The sequence below is a fragment of the Stegostoma tigrinum genome, chromosome 7 (genome assembly GCF_030684315.1).
Source record: "Stegostoma tigrinum isolate sSteTig4 chromosome 7, sSteTig4.hap1, whole genome shotgun sequence".
In the NCBI taxonomy this organism is placed as follows: domain Eukaryota; kingdom Metazoa; phylum Chordata; class Chondrichthyes; order Orectolobiformes; family Stegostomatidae; genus Stegostoma; species Stegostoma tigrinum.
In genome coordinates this window covers 72,194,744-72,213,837 of record NC_081360.1, presented here as the reverse complement: position 1 = coordinate 72,213,837, position 19,094 = coordinate 72,194,744, and the positions used below count along the sequence as shown (strand labels likewise).

General features: G+C 43.1%; 2 protein-coding genes across 3 annotated transcripts in view; one reads left to right on the top strand and one right to left on the bottom strand.

The window, feature by feature from the left end:
• Positions 1–19,094, bottom strand: part of mgat5 (alpha-1,6-mannosylglycoprotein 6-beta-N-acetylglucosaminyltransferase) — a 246,044-nt gene that overhangs the window by 69,120 nt on the left and 157,830 nt on the right. The window lies entirely within an intron of this gene.
• Positions 1–19,094, top strand: part of LOC125453827 (transmembrane protein 163a) — a 173,461-nt gene that overhangs the window by 141,046 nt on the left and 13,321 nt on the right. For both annotated transcript variants that reach the window (XM_048533826.2, XM_048533825.2), the window contains 2 exons: positions 8,475–8,586; positions 16,781–16,922. In XM_048533826.2, coding sequence (XP_048389783.1) covers positions 8,475–8,586; positions 16,781–16,922 — 254 coding nt within the window. The remainder of the gene's footprint in view (positions 1–8,474; positions 8,587–16,780; positions 16,923–19,094) is intronic.

Sequence of the window (19,094 nt, the reverse complement as noted above, 5' to 3'; positions counted from 1 at the left end):
CATTTCTTGCCAGGTCACCCAGCCCAATTCCCAATCCAGCTCACAACTGCAGGCCAAAATGCGGTGCACTTTTTTTTCAAAGGTCAGGTTCCAAAAGCCAGGAGTCCTCTTGATTCTGTGCATCCAACACGGGAATGAAAATTGGGTTTGTCATGCTATTTGGGTCGGGAGGAATTAGGAACTAGAAATTCGGGAACTCAGTCAAATTAGGGTGTGATCTGGATAGAATGCTTGCAGCTCACAGCTAATGAGGCTGGCAGCACAATCACTGCAAATCAGTCTATCACCTCATTAAGGAATTGCCCATTGGCTGTGGGCATAATGTACAGCCCCACAAGCAGCTTCGTTACACAGAAGGGCAGCACAATCATCTAGTTTCAGAAAAATCTAGGCGGGAGGCAGTCAGGATTTCTTGAACATTGGCCAACAGCAACCTACCGTTTTGAGACGGATCGCTCAACTTTTGTGTCGCTCTGCGATAAGGTAGGTTAAAAAAAAACTTTGCGCAGTTTTTGGGTATGAGTCTTCAGAGGTCAGTTTATGGATCATGGAATTTTGCTGTGTGCATCAAGAAACTGACTAGTTGAAACATGCCCCATTGTGCTGCAATGTTCATAAACCAATCTGTCAAATGGCCCTGAAAAGGCCATTAGGTCCCTAGTTTTCAAATGAAATTAGCTTAATGCCAATTTCAAGTATACCACAAAGGCCCACAATGTATTGCAATGTAATAAAATATGAGGCTGGATGAACACAGCAGGCCCAGCAGCATCTCAGGAGCACAAAAGCTGACGTTTCAGGCCTAGACCCTTCATCAGAGAGGGGGATGGGGTGAGGGTTCTGGAATAAATAGGGAGAGAGGGGGAGGCGGACCGAAGATGGAGAGAAAAGAAGATAGGTGGAGAGGAGAGTATAGGTGGGGAGGTAGGGAGGGGATAGGTCAGTCCAGGGAAGACGGACAGGTCAAGGAGGTGGGATGAGGTTAGTAGGTAGGAGATGGAGGTGCGACATGGGGTGGGAGGAAGGGATGGGTGAGAGGAAGAACCGGTTAGGGAGGCAGAGACACGTTGGACTGGTTTTGGGATGCAGTGGGTGGAGGGGAAGAGCTGGGCTGCTTGTGTGGTGCAGTGGGGAGAGGGGACGAACTGGGCTGGTTTTGGGATGCAGTGGGGGAAGGGGAGATTTTGAAGCTGGTGAAGTCCACATTGATGCCATTGGGCTGCAGGGTTCCCAAGCGGAATATGAGTTGCTGTTCCTGCAACCTTCGGGTGGCATCATTGTGGCACTGCAGGAGGTCCATGATGGACATGTCATCTAAAGAATGGGAGGGGGAGTGGAAATGGTTTGCGACTGGGAGGTGCAGTTGTTTATTGCAAACCGAGCGGAGGTGTTCTGCAAAGCGGTCCCCAAGCCTCCGCTTGGTTTCCCCAATGTAGAGGAAGCCACACCGGGTACAGTGGATGCAGTATACCACATTGGCAGATGTGCCGGTGAACCTCTGCTTAATGTGGAAAGTCATCTTGGGGCCTGGGATGGGGGTGAGGGAGGAGGTGTGGGGGTATGTGTATTGCAATGTATTGGTTATAGTTGATGATGCTCTCCTGGTGCAAAATAGGCACATACCCATGGCATGCAACCCTTCAGCTACTGCTTTCCTGCTGTGTAACAGAACTGTTAAATTTCTAGGTCTGCATATTTTAAGGAGCAAGTGTCAAGAAATGCTTAACTCATTTTGATGTGATTTATTTTATAATTTTAATATTCAAGAGATCATTGTGCCTTTGCTGTATGCAGCAGTTTCATTTGCACTCAGGACTGGGTTAGACTGCTATTGCATGTTTTTAAATTGATGAGGCAGAGGGTCCCTTGCCATTTACGTAATGGGTTACTCAAGTATTTCATCTTGCTTCATTTCCATTCCATGGTATTTTGAAGTTGTTTAGAAGATTTCCTTTGGGAAAAGTATGCTGCTGATAATGGAGTTGTGAGTAGCAAAATGTCAAGTTTAATTCATTGATTGTACCGAACAGTGCATGAAGGGTGCCCTTTGAGAGTGAATGAAGAAGTGTAGAGGGAGGTGTGATACATTCGAGCCTGCTACTGCAGGGTGGGAAACTGAAAAAGTTACTGAATCCTTGTACAGGTCTGCTAACATCTGTGGAGAGAGGAACAGAGTGGGCACTTTGAGTCTGATATGATTTCTTCAGCTGACAAGGAGCCATATCATACTCGAAGCATTAGCCCAATATCTCGTTCTGCTGATGCTGACAAAATATTGGTAGGATTTCTGAGTTTCTCTAGCACTTTCTATTTTTATTGCGGATTATTAGTAAGTTATTAAGATCCTGTCTTGATTTGAGCTTTTGCTGCGAATCCCCCTTTGTCTGTCAAATGGTAGAAATAGCAGCTATAAAGTTGGGAAATGCCACTCTTGTATTTGGTTGTGCAGTGCTTATGATATTGAAGTTAAAACCTAGAAGACATGAGTTTACCATTGTGGCAAATTTAATTCAAATAAATTTTGTAATTTGTGGACTTGTTATGTTGACATAAGCTGGGGAAGGTATTCTATCTTCCTTATGGAAATTTTTAAATTTAAATAAGTTATTTTGTTCTTACTAATGTGCATATCCATACATCGCCTTCACTTTGTTCTGACCAAAATTGATTCCACATGTGGATGAAAAAAATACTTAGAGGGAATATTGGCTCTAGCACTGAACCATGAGGAAATATCATGGTCCATTACTCCTTCATCTGAAAATCAGTAATCTACCATGACTGGAGCAGGAAAGTTGATGTTTCAGGTTGTGACTCTTCTTCAGGAATTGGGGTGGGGGGGTCTGGGGTTGAGACAGAGCTCGGAAATAAATAGAGAGAAGAGCTGGGGCTGGGGAAGGTAGATGGGATGGTGATAGGTGAGTGCACGTTGGGATTGGTCAGTGAGGTGGGAGGAGTGGATAGGTGAGAGAGAAGATGGATAGGTTGTGTCAGATCAAGGAGGTGCGGATGAGAGGGAGGGTTGGTCAAGGGATAGGGCCGGGACGGGGGTGCGGTTTGTGGGAGGTGGTGGGGAGATTTTGAAACTGGTGAAATCCATATTTAGGCAGTTGGGCTGTAGGCTCCCAAGGCGGAATATGAATGAGGTGCTGCTCCTCCAGTTTGCGGGTGGCATCATTGTGACACTGGAGGAGGCCCAGGATGGACATAGCGCCCAGGGAATGGGAGGGGGAACTAAAATTGTTTGCGCCTGGAAGGTGTTGTCGTTTATCGTGTACAGAGCGCAGATGCTCTACAAAGTAGCCTCCGAGCCTCTGCTTGGTCTCACCGACGTAGAGGATGCCACATTGGAAACAACGGATGCGATAGACTACATTGACGATTTGCAGGTAAACCTCTGTCTGATATGGAAGGTTCCTTTGGTGCCTTGGATGGAGGTGAGGGGGGAGGTGTAGGGGCAGGTGTAGCACTTCCTACGGTTGCAGGGAAAAGTGCCGGGGCTCGTGGGGAGTGTGGAGCAGATGAGGGAGTTGCGGAGAGAGCAGACCCTACAGAAGGCAGATAGGGGTGGGGAGGGAAATATACCTTTGGTTGTGGGGTCAGATTGGAAGTGACGGAAAGAAGATTTGTTGTATAGGGAGATTAGTGGGGTGATACGGCAGGACAGGGGGTTTTCTGTCTTTGTTTTTGTTGGAGGGAGGTAATGTGACGGCTGAGGTTCAAGAAACAAAAGAGATGCAGTCGACAGCATTTTCAACCACCAAAAGGGGGATGTTGCACTACACTGGCACTATCCCCCACTTCTTCCTCCACTACACCGATGACTGTTGGACTTGTAACTGGACCTTGTGGCCCAGCGGGACGGATGCTAACATTGCATTAGAAAATAAACCAGTACAGCACAGGAATAAAATGCTATAGTAAAATATTTTAAGTCAACCTGTTCACACATACTACTGGTGTAAGTCTTCTGACATCTTCTCACAGCCAAATCTTCTAGCTCAGAAGTAGGGACACGACATAACCACTGCACCAATATGACAAATATGCATTCATTGGCTGTTATGCATGTCCAATTGAAATTTTTCTAATTAGGTACTAACTGAGTGCTTTCAATTGTTGAAATACTGGAGAGATAAAAAATGGCAGAGAGGAGAGGCTATCTGTAATTCAAATTAATAAGTTGCCAGGATAGGTGAGATAATTAAGGATATTGCGTGAAGCCAGGCTGGAAATTACAGAGGCATTGAACATGAGCTTCTCAATCCTCCTTAGATATATGAGGGAAGGTGGTGCCAGAGGACCTGAGAATTGCCTGTGTTATGCTTCTGTTGAAGAAAGATTTGAAGTATAAACCATCAACTACAGGGCAGTCAGTTTAACCTCGTTGGTGGGAAAGCTTTTAGAGATAACAATTTGAAGCAAAATTAACAGTCACTTGACTGTTGTGCATTAACTAAGGGAGATCAGCATGAATTGATTAAAAGTAAACCCTGGTTAACCAGCTCAAGCTTGTTTTATTTGGTGTGGTAACAAAGAGGGTTGATGAAGCTATTACAGTTAATATCATATTCACGTACTTCCTAAGGTGTTCATAAAATGGATTTTCCAGCAAAGTTAAAGACCATAGAATAAAAGAGAAAGCAGCAGATGGAAACAAGGCTGGCTGATTGACAGGAAATGGAGAATGGTGATGAAGGTTGTTACTTGATACAAAGAAGTTATTTAGGGGGAATTTACCAGTGGTCACAGGACCACTGCTTTTCTTTATATGTAATAATGAGGTAATTTTAAGCATACAAGGCATAATTACAAAATTTGAAATTGACATGTAGCTTTGTAGTGTGAACAGCGAGGAGGATAGTAGACTTCAACAGTATGATGACAAGTAGAATGGATGAACCTTTGGCAAATGAAATTTAATGCAGAGAGTATTTTGGTATGAAGAATGAGTCAGAGAACGAATAATGTAAAGGATACAATTCTAAAGGGGTACAAGAACAGACCTGGGCTTTTTTCTGCTCCAAAAATATAAAGTTGTGTGGCAGATTGAGAAAAAGTTTAAAAAGGAATACTGGAAATAGAGGCATAGAATTCAAAAACACATAAGTTATAGTGATGATTTCTAACACACTAGTTTGGCTTCGATGAGAGTATTATGACTGGAACTGCACTTTAGGAAGGATGTGAAGACTTTAAGGAGGTTAGAGAAAAGATTCACAAGAATGGTTCCAGGGATGATGGGCTTCAGTTACCTGGATAGATTGAAGAAATTTCTGATTGCCTCCTTGGGGAAGAAGAGGTTTGAAGGAGATGTATTGACAATATCCAAAATCATGAAGTATCTGGACAGATAGGGAGACACTGTTTCCATTGGAATGCTGAAAATCAGACAGCACCAATTGGAAGTGGATGGCAAAAGACCCAACATGACATTAGAAGAACCTGTCTGTACACCGAATGTTTAGGCTATGTACTAAATCACATGAGTACAGCAGATTTAATCGTACATTTTCAAAAGATAATTGAAAAATTGTCTGAGGACAAAGGTTCTTAGGGCCATTGGCGAAAGGTAGTGGAGTGGAAACAGCTGAGTTGTTCTTGCAAAGAGCTAGCAGGGACACAATATACTGAAAGGCCTTTAGTGTTGTGTACCTCAATCAAAAAGACAAAAGGACATTTTGTTTGTACTTTTAAAATTTTCTTCACTGCACTTCTTATCTGTTTGAAGTCTTGGATGACCATTTAGATAATTATTACTTATAGAACATAGAACATAGTAAAGTACAGCACAGTACAGGCCCTTCAGCCCACGATGTTGTGCCGTGGAATAACCCTAATCCAAAAATAAAATAACCTAACCTACATTCCCCTCAATTCACTGCTGTCCATGTGCATGTCCAGCAGTTGCTTAAATGTCACTAATGACTCCGCTTCCACGACTACCACTGGTAAACTATTCCATGCGCTCACAACTCTCTGGGTGAAGAACCTCCCTCTGATGTCTCCTCTATACCTTCCTCCTAACACCTTTAAAACTATGACCCCTCATGGCAGTCAGTCCTGCCCTGGGGAAAGGTCTCTGGCTATCGACTCTATCCATGCCTCTCATTACCTTGTACACCTCGATCAGGTCACCTCTCTTCCTCCTCTACAGAGAGAAAAGTCCAAGCTCAGTCAACCTTTCCTGGTAAGACAAGCCCTCCAGTCCAGGCAGCATCCTGGTAAACTTCCTTTGCACCCTCTCCAAAGCCTCCGCATCTTTCCTATAATAGGGCAACTAGAACTGGACATAACATTCCAAGTGTGGTCTCGCCAGGGTTTTGTAGAGCTGCAGCATAACCTCACGGCTCTTAAACTCGATCCCCCTGTTAATGAAAGCCAAAACACCATATACTTTCTTAACAAACTTATTCACCTGGGTGGCAACTTCGAGGGAGCTATGCACTGCAACACCAAGATCCCGCTGTTCCTCCACACTGCCGAGAATCCTGCCTTTAATCCTATATTCAGCATTTAAGTTCGACTTTTCAAAATGCATCACTTCGCATTTATCCAGGTTGAACTCCATCTGCCATTTCTCAGCCCAGCTCTGCATTCTGTCAATGTCTCGCTGAAGCCTGCAATAGCCCTCGATACTATCAAGGGCACATCCAACCTTTGTGTCATCAGCAAACATACTAATCCACCTCTCAACCTCCTCATCCAAGTCATTTATAAAAGCCACAAAGAGCAGAGGCCCAAGAACAGAGCCCTGTGGGACACCACTCAGCACTGACCTCCAGGCAGAATACTTAACATCTACAACCACTCTCTGCCTCCTGTCAGCCAACCAATTCTGAATCCAGACAGCCAAATCACCCTGTAGCCCATATCTCCTGACTTCCCATACTTCCTTGAGATAACCTCTTTAAAGCTCAGAAAAAGGTTGTTGGTAAGTCTCAACATGGTGCTTTTGTATATTTCCAGTGAGTATTTTCTATTGTCCCAATTCTCAGCTTGTAAAGTTCTGTCTTGGATTGATCTTTGTTTCTTACTTATTGAACTCAGAAATATTTGATATTTTCCGTTTTATTGAATGTTGAGGTTTTAAAAATACATTTTCAGCATGCTTTTCTCTCAGTTTCAAAGTGCTAGAACAATGGCAGTGAAAGGTAAAATATGTGGTTAGCAAGGTTAGATCACATGAAATACTGGGAGAAGTTGTCATTTGGATACAGAACTGCCTCGAAGATAGAGGATAGAGGGTGGTGTTGGACGGATGCTTCTCAGTCTGGAGAACTGTGACCAGCGGTCTGTCACGTGGATCTGTGCTGGGTCCGCTGCTTTTTATCATTTATGTAACTGATTTGGATGTGAACACAGGAGGTATGATTCGTAAGTTTGCAGCTGACAACAAACTTGGAGGCGTGGTGGACAGCGAAGAAGGTTATTTCAGAGTACAACAGGAACTTGACCAATGGGCTGAGGAGTGGCAGATGGAGTTTAATTTTGATAAGTGTGAGGTGCTGCATTTTGGAAAAGCAAATCAGGGCAGGACTTATATGCCTAATGGTAAGGTCCTGTGGAGTGTTGCAAAACAAAGAGACCTTGTAGTGCAGGTTCATAGTTCCTTGAAAGTGGAGTCACAGGTAGATAGGATATTGAAGAAGGCATTTGATACGGTTGCCTTTATTGGTCAGTGCATTGAGTATAGAAATTGGGAGGTCACGTTGCAGCTGTACAGGACATTGGTTCAGCCTCTTATGGAATACTGTGTGCAACTCCAATCTCCCTGCTATAGGAAGGATGTTGTGAAACTTGAAAGGTTTCAGAAAAGGTTTACCAGAATGTTTTCAGCGTTGGAGGGTTTGTGCTATAGGGAGAGGCTGAATCAGCTGAGGGGTGATCTTATAGAGATTTATAAAATCATGAGGGACATGGATAGGATGACTAACTAAGGTCTTTTAGCCCAGGTGGGAGAGTCCAAAACTAGAGGGCATAGGTGAAAGGGCAAAGACTTAAAAGGGACCCAAGGACAAACTTTTTCATGCAGAGTGTGGTGCGTGTATGGAGCAAGCTGCCAGAGGAAGTGGTGGAGGCTGGTACAGTAACAACATTTAAAAGGCATCTGGATGGGTGCATGAATAGGAAGGGTTTAGAGGGATTTGGGCGTAATGCTGGCAAATGAGACTAGATGTATTTAGGATATCGAGTCAAATGGATGAGTTGAACCAAAGGGTTTGTTTCCATGCTGTACATCTCTGTGAGGCCATGACATATAGATTGAAGTAACGTATTTCATTGCTGCCACAGGGTTTACATTTTTCCTTCTGGATAATAACACCATTCCAAAATGCAAATTAGTCAGCTTGTTTTGCTGTTAAAAAAAATTCTGAGTTCTCCGAGATATTCTTGTAATATATCTCAATATAAACAAGTCATGTATTAACACAGTTGGATCTTGTACTAAAACATGTATTCTTTGTTTTTAGGATGATTTTCTTTTTAGTGTTTCAATCATTAGTGGAGTACTCTGCAGCATTCTGGCTGTGGTTAAGTTTATGCTTGGTAGAGTCCTCACAAGCAAAGCCCTGATAACTGATGGTGAGTGTTGACACTTCACAAATATAATCTTCTGATATGAGGTCAATTAAAATATTTAAATTAGAAATAAAATATTCATGGAGTTCTACGGGAAACAGGAACGTATGGTACACTGGAGAAATGCTGTGCAAACTGTAAACATGATGACTAACAGAATCATAAAAAAGTTTAGCATAAGTGGTTCATCATACCTGTGAGAGCATTAGCTGCTGTTATCCATTCTCAAATTTCTGATATTAGACATAGGTTTTAATATTAATTCCTGTTGAATACCTGTTACTAATAAAAGCAATTTTGTTCATTTCAAATCATACATATGTGCACATGACTTAGGCCACTCAGCCCCTTCAGACTGCTCTGCCACTTAATAAGATGATGGCTGTTACAGTTGTGGACTCAAATTCATATTTCTGCCTACTTCCAATAATCTTTGACTCGCTTGTTGGGGGGTCTATGCCTCTGCCTTAAAGATATTCAATTTGCCTCTGCCACTCTGTGAGAAGGAAAACCCAGAGCTTATGATATCCTGCGGAGAGAAAAAAATTCCTCCTTATCTTGATTCTAATACTTTTAAACCGTGACTCCTAGTTCCACTGTCTCAAACTAACTCAGCGGAACATCCTTTCTGCATCCATCTGGCAGTCTCCTCGATATATGAAAGGTTCTAATTGGATTATCTCTCAGTCTTCTGAGCGTGAATGGATACAATCTCAAATTAATGTTCTCTCATTAAATAACGCCCCCATCCCCATCCTAAGTATCAGCTGGTTGAATTTTTTTAAACCAATTTTAACACATTTTCTTCCTTCCTTAAATAAAGAGAGCAAAATATCACACAGTGCTTCAGATGAGGCCTTGCCAACATTCTATACAAAGTCATTGAACTTTACAGCACGGAAACAGACCCTTCAGTTTAACTCAGATAACATGGTGTAGAGCTGGATGAACTCAGCAGACCAAGCAGCATCAGAGGAGCAGGAAAGATGACGTTTCGGGCCTAGACCCATCTTCAGACCATGCCAACCAGATATCCTGAATTAATCTAGTCCAAGCTAACAGCATTAAGCCCTAAGCCCTCTAAACTCTTTGTATTCATGTATCCATCCAGAAGCCTTTTAAATGTTGTTATTGTATCAGCCTCACTACTTCCCCTGGCAGCTTATTCCACACATGCATCACCCTCTGCATGAAAAAGTTGCCCCTCAGGTCCCTTTTAAATCTTTCCCCTCTCACCTTAAACTTATGCCTTCTAGTTTCAGATTGCCCCACCCCAGGGAAAATACCTTGGATACTCATCTTATCCATGCCCCTCATGATTTTATAAACCTCTATAAAGGTTACCCCTCAGCCTCTAATGCTCCAGGGAAAATGGCCCTGGCCTATTCAGCCTCTCCCTATATCTGAAACCTTCCAATCCTGGCAACATCCGTGTAAATCTTTTCTGAACCCTTTCAAGTTCCACACAGCTGACCAATAAAGGCAAGCATACTAATGCCTTCTTCACTACCCTAAAAACCTGTGACTCCACTTTCAAGAAACCATGAACATGCACTCTACAGTCTCTTTGCTCAGCAGCACTCCCCAGGACCTTACCATTAAATGTATCAGTCCTGCTCTGATTGGTCTTTCCAACATGCATCACCCCACATTTATCAAAATTAAACTCCATCTGCCACTCCTCAGCCCATTTGGTCCATCTGATCAAGATCCTGTTGTCCTCTGAGGTAACGTTCTTTGCTGTCCACTACACTTCCAATTTTGGTGTCATTGGCAAAATTACTAACCAGACCTCCTGTGTTCACATTCAAATCATTTATTTAAATGTAAAAAAGCAGTGGGCCCAGCACCAATCCTTGTGGCACATGGCTGGTCACAGGCCTCCAGCCTGATAAACAGCCCTCCACCACCACCGTCTGTCTTCTACCTAGGCAATTCAGTATCCAAATGGCTAGTTCTTCCTGTACTCCAAGTGATCTAAGTTTGCTAGCCAATCTATATAACTGTAGCAAAGCATCCTTACTTTATATTCCATCCCCCTTGCAATAACTGGAAACAATCCACTGGCCTTTGTAATTATTTACCTGTATGAGAAGTACGAGATCAATCTGTAGCTCTGCAATCTCTCTTAATTTAAATAATAAATAGAGCTTTATATTTTGTACATTCTTTTATATTCTTCTTGACAAAGTGGAGATGTTCACATTTTCCCATGTTATTCTTCATCAGCCCAATTTTTGCCCATTCACTTAACCTATCTATAATGTACGTACTCACACCTTCATCTAAGTCATTCAAGTTGATGGTAAATATTTGAGGCCCCAACACTGTTCCCTGTGACACACCAGTCATCACATTCTGGCAACCTAAAAACAACCCAGTTATTCTGATCCTCTGCTTCCTATTAGCCAACAAATCCTCTATCTGTCCAAGTAATTTGCCCCTGCATCTAACTTTTACTTTGCATAGTAAACTTTGATGTTGCACCTTGTCAAATCTCTAAGTACAGCAAATCTATTCCTGCTCCTTTTAAATATGTTGTTTGTTACTTTTTCAAAGAAGTCCACGAAAATAATCAAAAGTAGTTTTTCTTTCACTGTCTGCTTTCAGTCTTTCTAAATATCCTGCATTTTCCTGTGACATCTAGGCTCACCAGTTTATAGTTTTCTGCTGTCTGTCTCCCTTATTTCTTGAATAGAGGAGTGAAGTTTACAATTTTCCAAAGTCATGAAAAGTTAGGCAATTTAGAAAAGGAAAAACAGTAAATTTATTCTATTAGCAGCTACTTCTTTTAACATCCTAGGATGAAGTCCATCTAGGCCAGGGCACCCATTAGATTTTAGTCCTAATACTTTTCTCAACGCTTTGTCCTTGTGAATGTAATTGTTTTAAGTTCTTTGCTGAGATCAGCCATGATCGTATTACATTGCCAAGTTTGAGGGGCTGAATTGCCTACTTTTGTTCCTAGTTCTTGCGTCCCTTTTACGTTCTCATTCATAACTATTTCTGGGAGCTGTTTGTATCATATACAGTGAGGACAGATGGCAAAATATCTGTTTAATTAATCTTTAAATTTCCTTGTTTTTCATTATTAAGTAATTATTCCTTTCATTTTTAAATACTTGTAGAAATTCTTATGTTCTGTTTTTATATATCCATCTAGTTTTCTCTCATAATCAATTCTTATTAGTCTTTTGGTCATTCTTTGCTGAACATTATATTTTGCCCAATTTTCTGATCTGTCACTCACCTTTGTGGATTTATTTATCTTTTCTTTCAATTTGATACTATCCTGTTTAGCTAGCTGTAAATTTAACTGGCCTGCTTCCCTTCTCAAACGATTCACAACCTCATCACCTCAGGTGACCTCCCACCCACAGCCTCCAACTTCATCATTCCCCAACCCCACATTGCCCATTTCTATCTCATTCCCAAAATCCACAAACCGAGCAACCCAGCCTGCTCCTGCCCCACTGAACTTATCTCTGCTTATCTTGACTGTTTTCTCCCCCTGGTCCAGGAACTCCCCACCTACATCCAGGACATCATCCATGCCCTCCACCTCCTTCAAGACTACCAATTCCCTGGCCCCCAACACGTCATCTTCACCATGGGCGTCCAAACCCTGTATACTTGCATTCCCTACATGGATGGTCTAAAAGCCCTCTTCTCCTTCCTCTCTGCAGGCCCGACCAGTCCCCCTCCAGCGACACCCTCATCCGCTTCACCGACCTCATCCTTACCCTTAACAACTTCTCCTTCAACTCCTCCCACTTCCTACAGACTAAGGGGTGGCCACGGGAACCCACATAGGCCCAAGCTATGCCTACCACTTTGTAGGATATGTGGAATAGTCCTTCTTCCGCTGCTACACTGGCACTATCCTCCACCTCTTCCTCTGCGACATCAATGACTGTATCAGTGCTGCCCCGTGCTCCCATGAGGAGTTTGAATTGTTCATTAACTTTACTAACACCTTTCACCCCAACCTCAAATTCACCTGGATCATCTCTGATACCTCCTTCTCCTTCCTGGACCTCTCTGTCTCCATGTCTGGCCACCGCCTTGAAACTGACATTTATTTCAAGCTCACGGACTCCCCCAGCTACCCAGACTACACCTCCGCTCACCCACCCACCTTCCTGCAAGAATGTGATCCCCTACTCCCAACTTCTCTGCCTCCACGACCTCTGCTCCCAAGATGGGGCATTCCACTCCCGAACATCCTACATGTACTCTTATTTCAAGGATCGTGACTTTGCCCCTTTGGTGGCTGAAAAAGCTCCTGACCACATCTCTTGCATTTCTTGCAACTCTGCCCTCACATGCCCTCCCCACAACAAAAACAAAGACACAATTCCCCTTGTCCTCACATATCACCCCACTGACCTTCAGATTCAACATACCATTCTCTGCCACCTGCAATCTGACCCCATAATCAGGTATATTTCCCTCCCCACCCCACGGGGGCGACACGGTGGCTCAGTGGTTAATACTGCTGCATCTCAGTGCCAGCACCCTTTGTTTGATTCCCCCTCGGGCAACTGTGTGGACATTCTCCCTGTGTCTGCGTGGGCTTCCTCCGGGTGCTTCGGTTTCCTCCCACAGTCCAAAGATGTGCAGGCTAGGTGGATCGGCCTTGCTAAATTGCCTGCAATGTTCAGGGATGGGTAGATTAGGTGGGTTATAGGGGGATGGGCCTTGGGGGGATGCTCTGAGTGTGGGTGTGGTCTTGGGCCGAAGGGCCTGTTTCCACATTGTAGGAATTCTATTCTATCTGCCTTCCAGGACCGCTGTCTCCATCCACTCCACGTGACCCACGAGCCCCACCACTCCTTGCACCTTCTCCCGTAACTGCAGGAAATGCTACACCTGCACCTACAACTAGGCCCCTTCACCTCCATTCAAGGCACCACACAAACCTTCCACATCAGACAGTGATTTACCTGCTCATCCGTCAATGTGGTCTACTATATCCACTGCTCATTGTATAGCCTCGTCTACATCGGTGAGACCACGCGGAGGATCGGAGACTGCTTGTGCTCTGTTTGCAAAAAATTACAACACCTTCCGGCCACAAAACATTTCAATGCCCCCTCCCACTCCCTGGGTGACATGTCCATCCTGGGCCTCATCCAGTGTCAGAATGACACCACCCAGAAACTGGAGGAGCAGCACCTCATATTCCGCCTCAGGAGCCTGAAGCCCAATGGCCTAAATGTGAATTCTACTAGTTTCAAAATCTCCCCGCCCCAGCCTCACCCAATGATCAACCCTCCCTCTCATACCCCCCACCTGGACCTGACACAACCTATCCATCTTCTCTCCCACCACTCCTCCCACCTCACTGACGAATCCCTACTTGCACTCACCTATCACCATCCCACCTACCTTCCCCAGCCCTGCCCCTCCTATCTCTATTTATTTCCGAGCTCCCTCCCCCTCCCCTATTTCTGAAGAAGGGTCCCGGCCCGAAACATCAACTTTCCTGTTCCTCTGATGCTGCCTGCTGTGTTCCTCCTGCTCCACACTGTGTTATCTGTTTCCTTCAGAAGCTTTCTTTCTGACTGGAAAGCATATTTTCTGAGTAACCTGACATACCCCCTTAAATGTCTGCCCCATATCTCTATTGGCCTATCCCTTAATCCAGTTTCTCAGTTAACTCTAGCCAGCTCAGTACTTCAGCCCTCACAATTGCCCTTGTTTGTTTAAAACACCAGCTTTAGATCCATCCTTCTTTCCTGAAACTGAATATATAAATCAATCATATTATGGTAGCTGTTACTCGTGAATGCTATTACCATGGGATCATTAATTAATCCTGTCTCGTTGCACATTACCAGTTCTAGTATCTCCTGAACTCTGGTTGGCTTTAGAACATGCTGTTTTAAGAAACTGCTGAAAACTGTGAGTTCATGTCCCAGTTGTCCTTGCCAATCTGCCTGATCCAATCCAAATGTAGATTAAAATTACCCATGTTTGTCACTGTACTGTTTGTGTGGCCCAAACTATGTCATGCATTTGGTTTGCATCAGACACAATAACTGAGTTGTGCAACAATAATCTGCACATGGAATTTTAGAGGAGCAAGGCATTCAGGCTAATGGAGGGCAAGTTAACATGTCAGAGACTAAACAGATTGCCAGGGATCAATACTTGCTAGAAGTGTCAAATAATATGTAATTTTAAATATATTAGTTGATCAAACTCTGCTACACGGCTAATTCTGCAAACTACCTATCCCAATCCTTGCAAAAGTGCAATACCTATAAGCAAAACCTACTACGCAGTAGACAGTAGGATAATTATTTTCACCTCTGATGCCAATATAAAAGGCTGTTGCATGACTCAAAGCAAATGAAGTGCCAGCTTATTCTTTTTCATCCCTACTAATATTGCCATTTCTTCACCCATCTGTGACCAAGAATAATGCCAACTATTTATACTGACCCTTTTGTGAAGTTTTATGCTAGTGATCACTGGTGGTCAGTGGTTAAGTGAGGTACCTACTGCTGACCAAAAAAATAAATTCTGCTGAAAGATCAGGGTTTTTTTTGGCAGAAATCACAGCTCTTTCATAACAGAGGGGTGAAGCAGGTGTTGAAATGTTCTTTTTAAATTTATTAAATGGATGCAGGCAACATTGACCAGACCAGCATTTGCTGCCTATCCTTAACTGGCCTTGACAACATGAGTTGCATCCTCATACTGCTGCTGTGGTATAGCCACAGGGCTATTAAGCAGGGAATTCCAGGATATTGACCCAGTGACAGTGAACAAAGAACAATATTGTTCTGTGTCAGAATGGCGTGTGACTTGGGTGGGAGCTTACACGTAGGAGTGGGCTCATGCATCTGCTGCCTTATCCTTCCAGCCAGTAGAGGTCATGGGTTTGGAAGCTGCTGTTGAAGGAGCCAGGTTAATTGTGGCAGTGTATCTTGTAGACAGTAAGCACTGCTATCAAACATACTGATGGTGAAGGGAGTGGATGTTGAAAGTGGTGGAAGTAGTGCAAATAATGCTGGTTGCTTTGTCCTGAATGGTGTCAAGTTTCTGGAGTCCCCATTCTGGGCAAGTGAAAAATATTCCATTACATTCCCGACTTATGCCTGCGGATGGTGGGCAGGTACCGGGAAGACAATAAGTCAATTATTCACAACACAATTCCTAGCCTGCAACTTGGCCCTGTAGCCACAGGGGCAAGTGACTGCTTCAGTAAAGTTTCTATCAGTGGTAATGCCAGGATTCAATAGTGAAAGATTCAGAGACGGCGGGTGCCATTGAAACTCTACGGTGCCATGGCTAATTAGCTCATCTGCCCTCAGCCCTCATTCTCATCCAGACAAGCAGAAAGGATCTTGTCCCTATTGCATAATTGCAAAGGCTGAGGTTCTTGCAGTTTTGCTTTTGGGTTTTCATTTTTTTTGGCTCATTGATAGGCTACACTCGCTTCCCTGACCTCTGGTCAATAAGAAGGCTCTTTCCTAAGGGATCTGATGCTTTCTTACTCAAATTTCCAGGTAACTTTCTCTTTTTCAGATGTGCCACAGTCTCTGCAGTTCAGCCTCAAGCTCATTAATTCAGACCGAGAGTCGCTTGAGCAGTAAATACTGATTGCAGATGTGTTTGCCCAGGATTACCATGACATCTATAAGTGTTTACATACTGAAACTGACAGATTACCTATCATCCTTATTCTGTTCTAAATTAATTGTTTTTAAATAAATTGTGTAAGTATCTGTTTCTTTTATATTATTATAAACACTGCAACTAATTATTATACATTTTTAAACCTTAGGAATCGAATAGGCTTTAATCACTTACTAGATGCTCAGTAAGCAATTAGCATTTTACCATCTAGTAGAGTAAGAAACAATTCCAACTGTCAGGGCTCTGTCTCAGCGCTCTCTTCCCCACACCGCCCGCCCGCCCTCACTTGCTGTTACAGTTAATACTGACTGCCTCGGAGCCTTTCTTATGGTCTCTCTGAAATATATTTTTATTAATTACTGTTGAACAGGTAATTGTTTTTACATTTAAATCACATTTTAGCTTACTTTTGAAAAGATTTGGCATTAATGCCTGTTAATTGATTTCAACTAATTTTGAATCAGTTGGTTAACTTGTTACAATACACCATCTGTCAACTGTTCCAACTATTGGCATTCACAGTTATATTCCTGTCTTTATCTTGCAGGTTTTAACTCTTTAGTTGGAGGCATCATGGCATTTTCTATACTGATCAGTGCAGAAGTCTACAATCATAATCCTGGTGTCTGGTATTTGGATGGCACTATAGGGATTCTCATTGGAATGATCATCCTTGCATATGGAATAAAGTAGGCTTCAACTTAGTTTTTGAGAATTACAGCCCAGATCTTCTGGTCTCTGGAATATTGGAGACTGAACATGTGACCTCCTGGACATTGCCCAGGCAACTTCTGGGCAATTCCCTTGCTCCATGGAACACTCCATTAATATCTCTGGAAGTAGATTTAAAGATTTTGGAATAGTGATCCAGGAATTGTTGGAGATATATATTCCAGTATCAACAGTAGATTATAGCTATGATTGAACCGCACCCTCTCCCTGACTACATTCCCATCTAATTCCCAACCTGATTGGACCTCACTATCACCGCCCCCACTCCTACCCCTTGACCCTTAACCTCTACCCATCTTAATATCCCCATGATCTGACCCAACTGCCCTTCCCAGTCTGAGTTGCTGATCCACCTATCCATCTCACCTATTTACACTTACCCAATTCACCCATCTGCCACCTCACCCATTCCTCTCTCCATAGATGATGCCAAACCTGCCGAGTTTGTGCATCATTCACTGTTTGTTTCAGATTTCTGGCACCTGTGGTAGTTTGCTTTTATTCAAATGCCAACTTCATGTTGCCTGATCATTTGAACAGTTGCTGCATGTGACCAGCACCAACTGTTTTGTTCATTTGCTGCTTGTATCAGAATTATGCTCAAAATTACAATCTGGTAACATCATTTAAAACTAATCTGCATATCGAAAAGGGAAGCAACATTATTGTTGACTCAAATGCTGGCAGTCAAGGAGGAGATGTATCTGACCTGGGAAACAGTGAAGAATAGCACAAAATGGAGTAAGTGGGATTTAATGATTTTGAACACAGCATCGACGTGTGAAAAAGCTGGATAGTTAGACTGATAATAAAATGTGAGGCTGGATGAACACAGCAGGCCAAGCAGCATCTCTGAGATGCTGCTTGGCCTGCTGTGTTCATCCAGCCTCACATTTTATTATCTTGGAATCTCCAGCATCTGCAGTTCCCATTATCTCTGATACTAGTTAGACTGATGTCTTGTATTGCAAGAAGGCAACAGGCCATCCAAGCATGCTGAAAAGCTGAGAGAGCAGATATCTGTGAAGGCCAATACCATAAGCAACCCTTGAGTACCTGAATACTATTGTTGCACAAATGCTCAAGGTCACAAAATGCATTTTCGAATGTCATATTCCACCAGCTAACTGCTAACTGCAGATTCTGCTTGAATCACCACACACCTATTAACCATCTGCTAATAATTTCTATCAATCAGAGATAATACTTAACATTCATATGATATTGCTTACCCTCCTTTGTGTGCTTACCCAGGCTTTGTGTGTTGTAAGCCTCCCACCCACAGCTTGTACACTGTCAGCAACTATCCATGACAGCTACATCACCCAAATAAATCAGGGCACAACATTGACACACACTTTCATCTCTCTCTTACCCATAGCTGATAGGGACAACTGTATGTACTAAACCCTAGAGTGATGGTGGTGCTGGCCATTACTGGGGAATTCATTACTGAGGCCATAGCAGTGCCAAAACTATTGAAGAGAAGCATCTCCTAATTTTTCTTATCATATCCCCCAATCCCTTCTACCTGTGCCCCCACCCCCAATAATTAGACACTTCCTTCTGATTTTCAAGCTGTGAATGACACCTCTTTGATGTCCATGTACCAAGCAGTTCTGAAGGTAGATCAGCAACACCTGCTGAAGAGCAATGAGCAACAAAAACTGGGCTTTTCAGCAACACTTTCAAAAAAAAAATTTTTTTCTTATTTAGCTGTCATTGGCTTGGCCAGCATTTATAACCCATCCCTAATGACCTTAATGTGGTAGTTAGCTGCTTGTTTAAACTGGTGTAGTCCGAGGAGGTGACGGACACTCACAGAGCTGTTAGGAAAGAGTTCAAGAATGAAGACCCACCAACAGTAAGTAAAAGGAACAGTTGTGAGATAATTATAGGTCAGGATGGTATGTGGCTTGAGGGGAATTGGCAGGAGGTAGTGTTCCTATGAATCGATTGCCCTCACCCATTTAATTGGTAGAAGTTGGGTGTTTAGAAGCTGTTGTTGAAGGAGCCTTGCCCTCTTCTTCACCACCCTGTCCTTTCGGCAAACTGAGATGATAACTGAAAAAACAAAAGATCTGTGGATGCTGTGAATCAGAAACAAAAACAAGTTGCTGGAAAAGCCC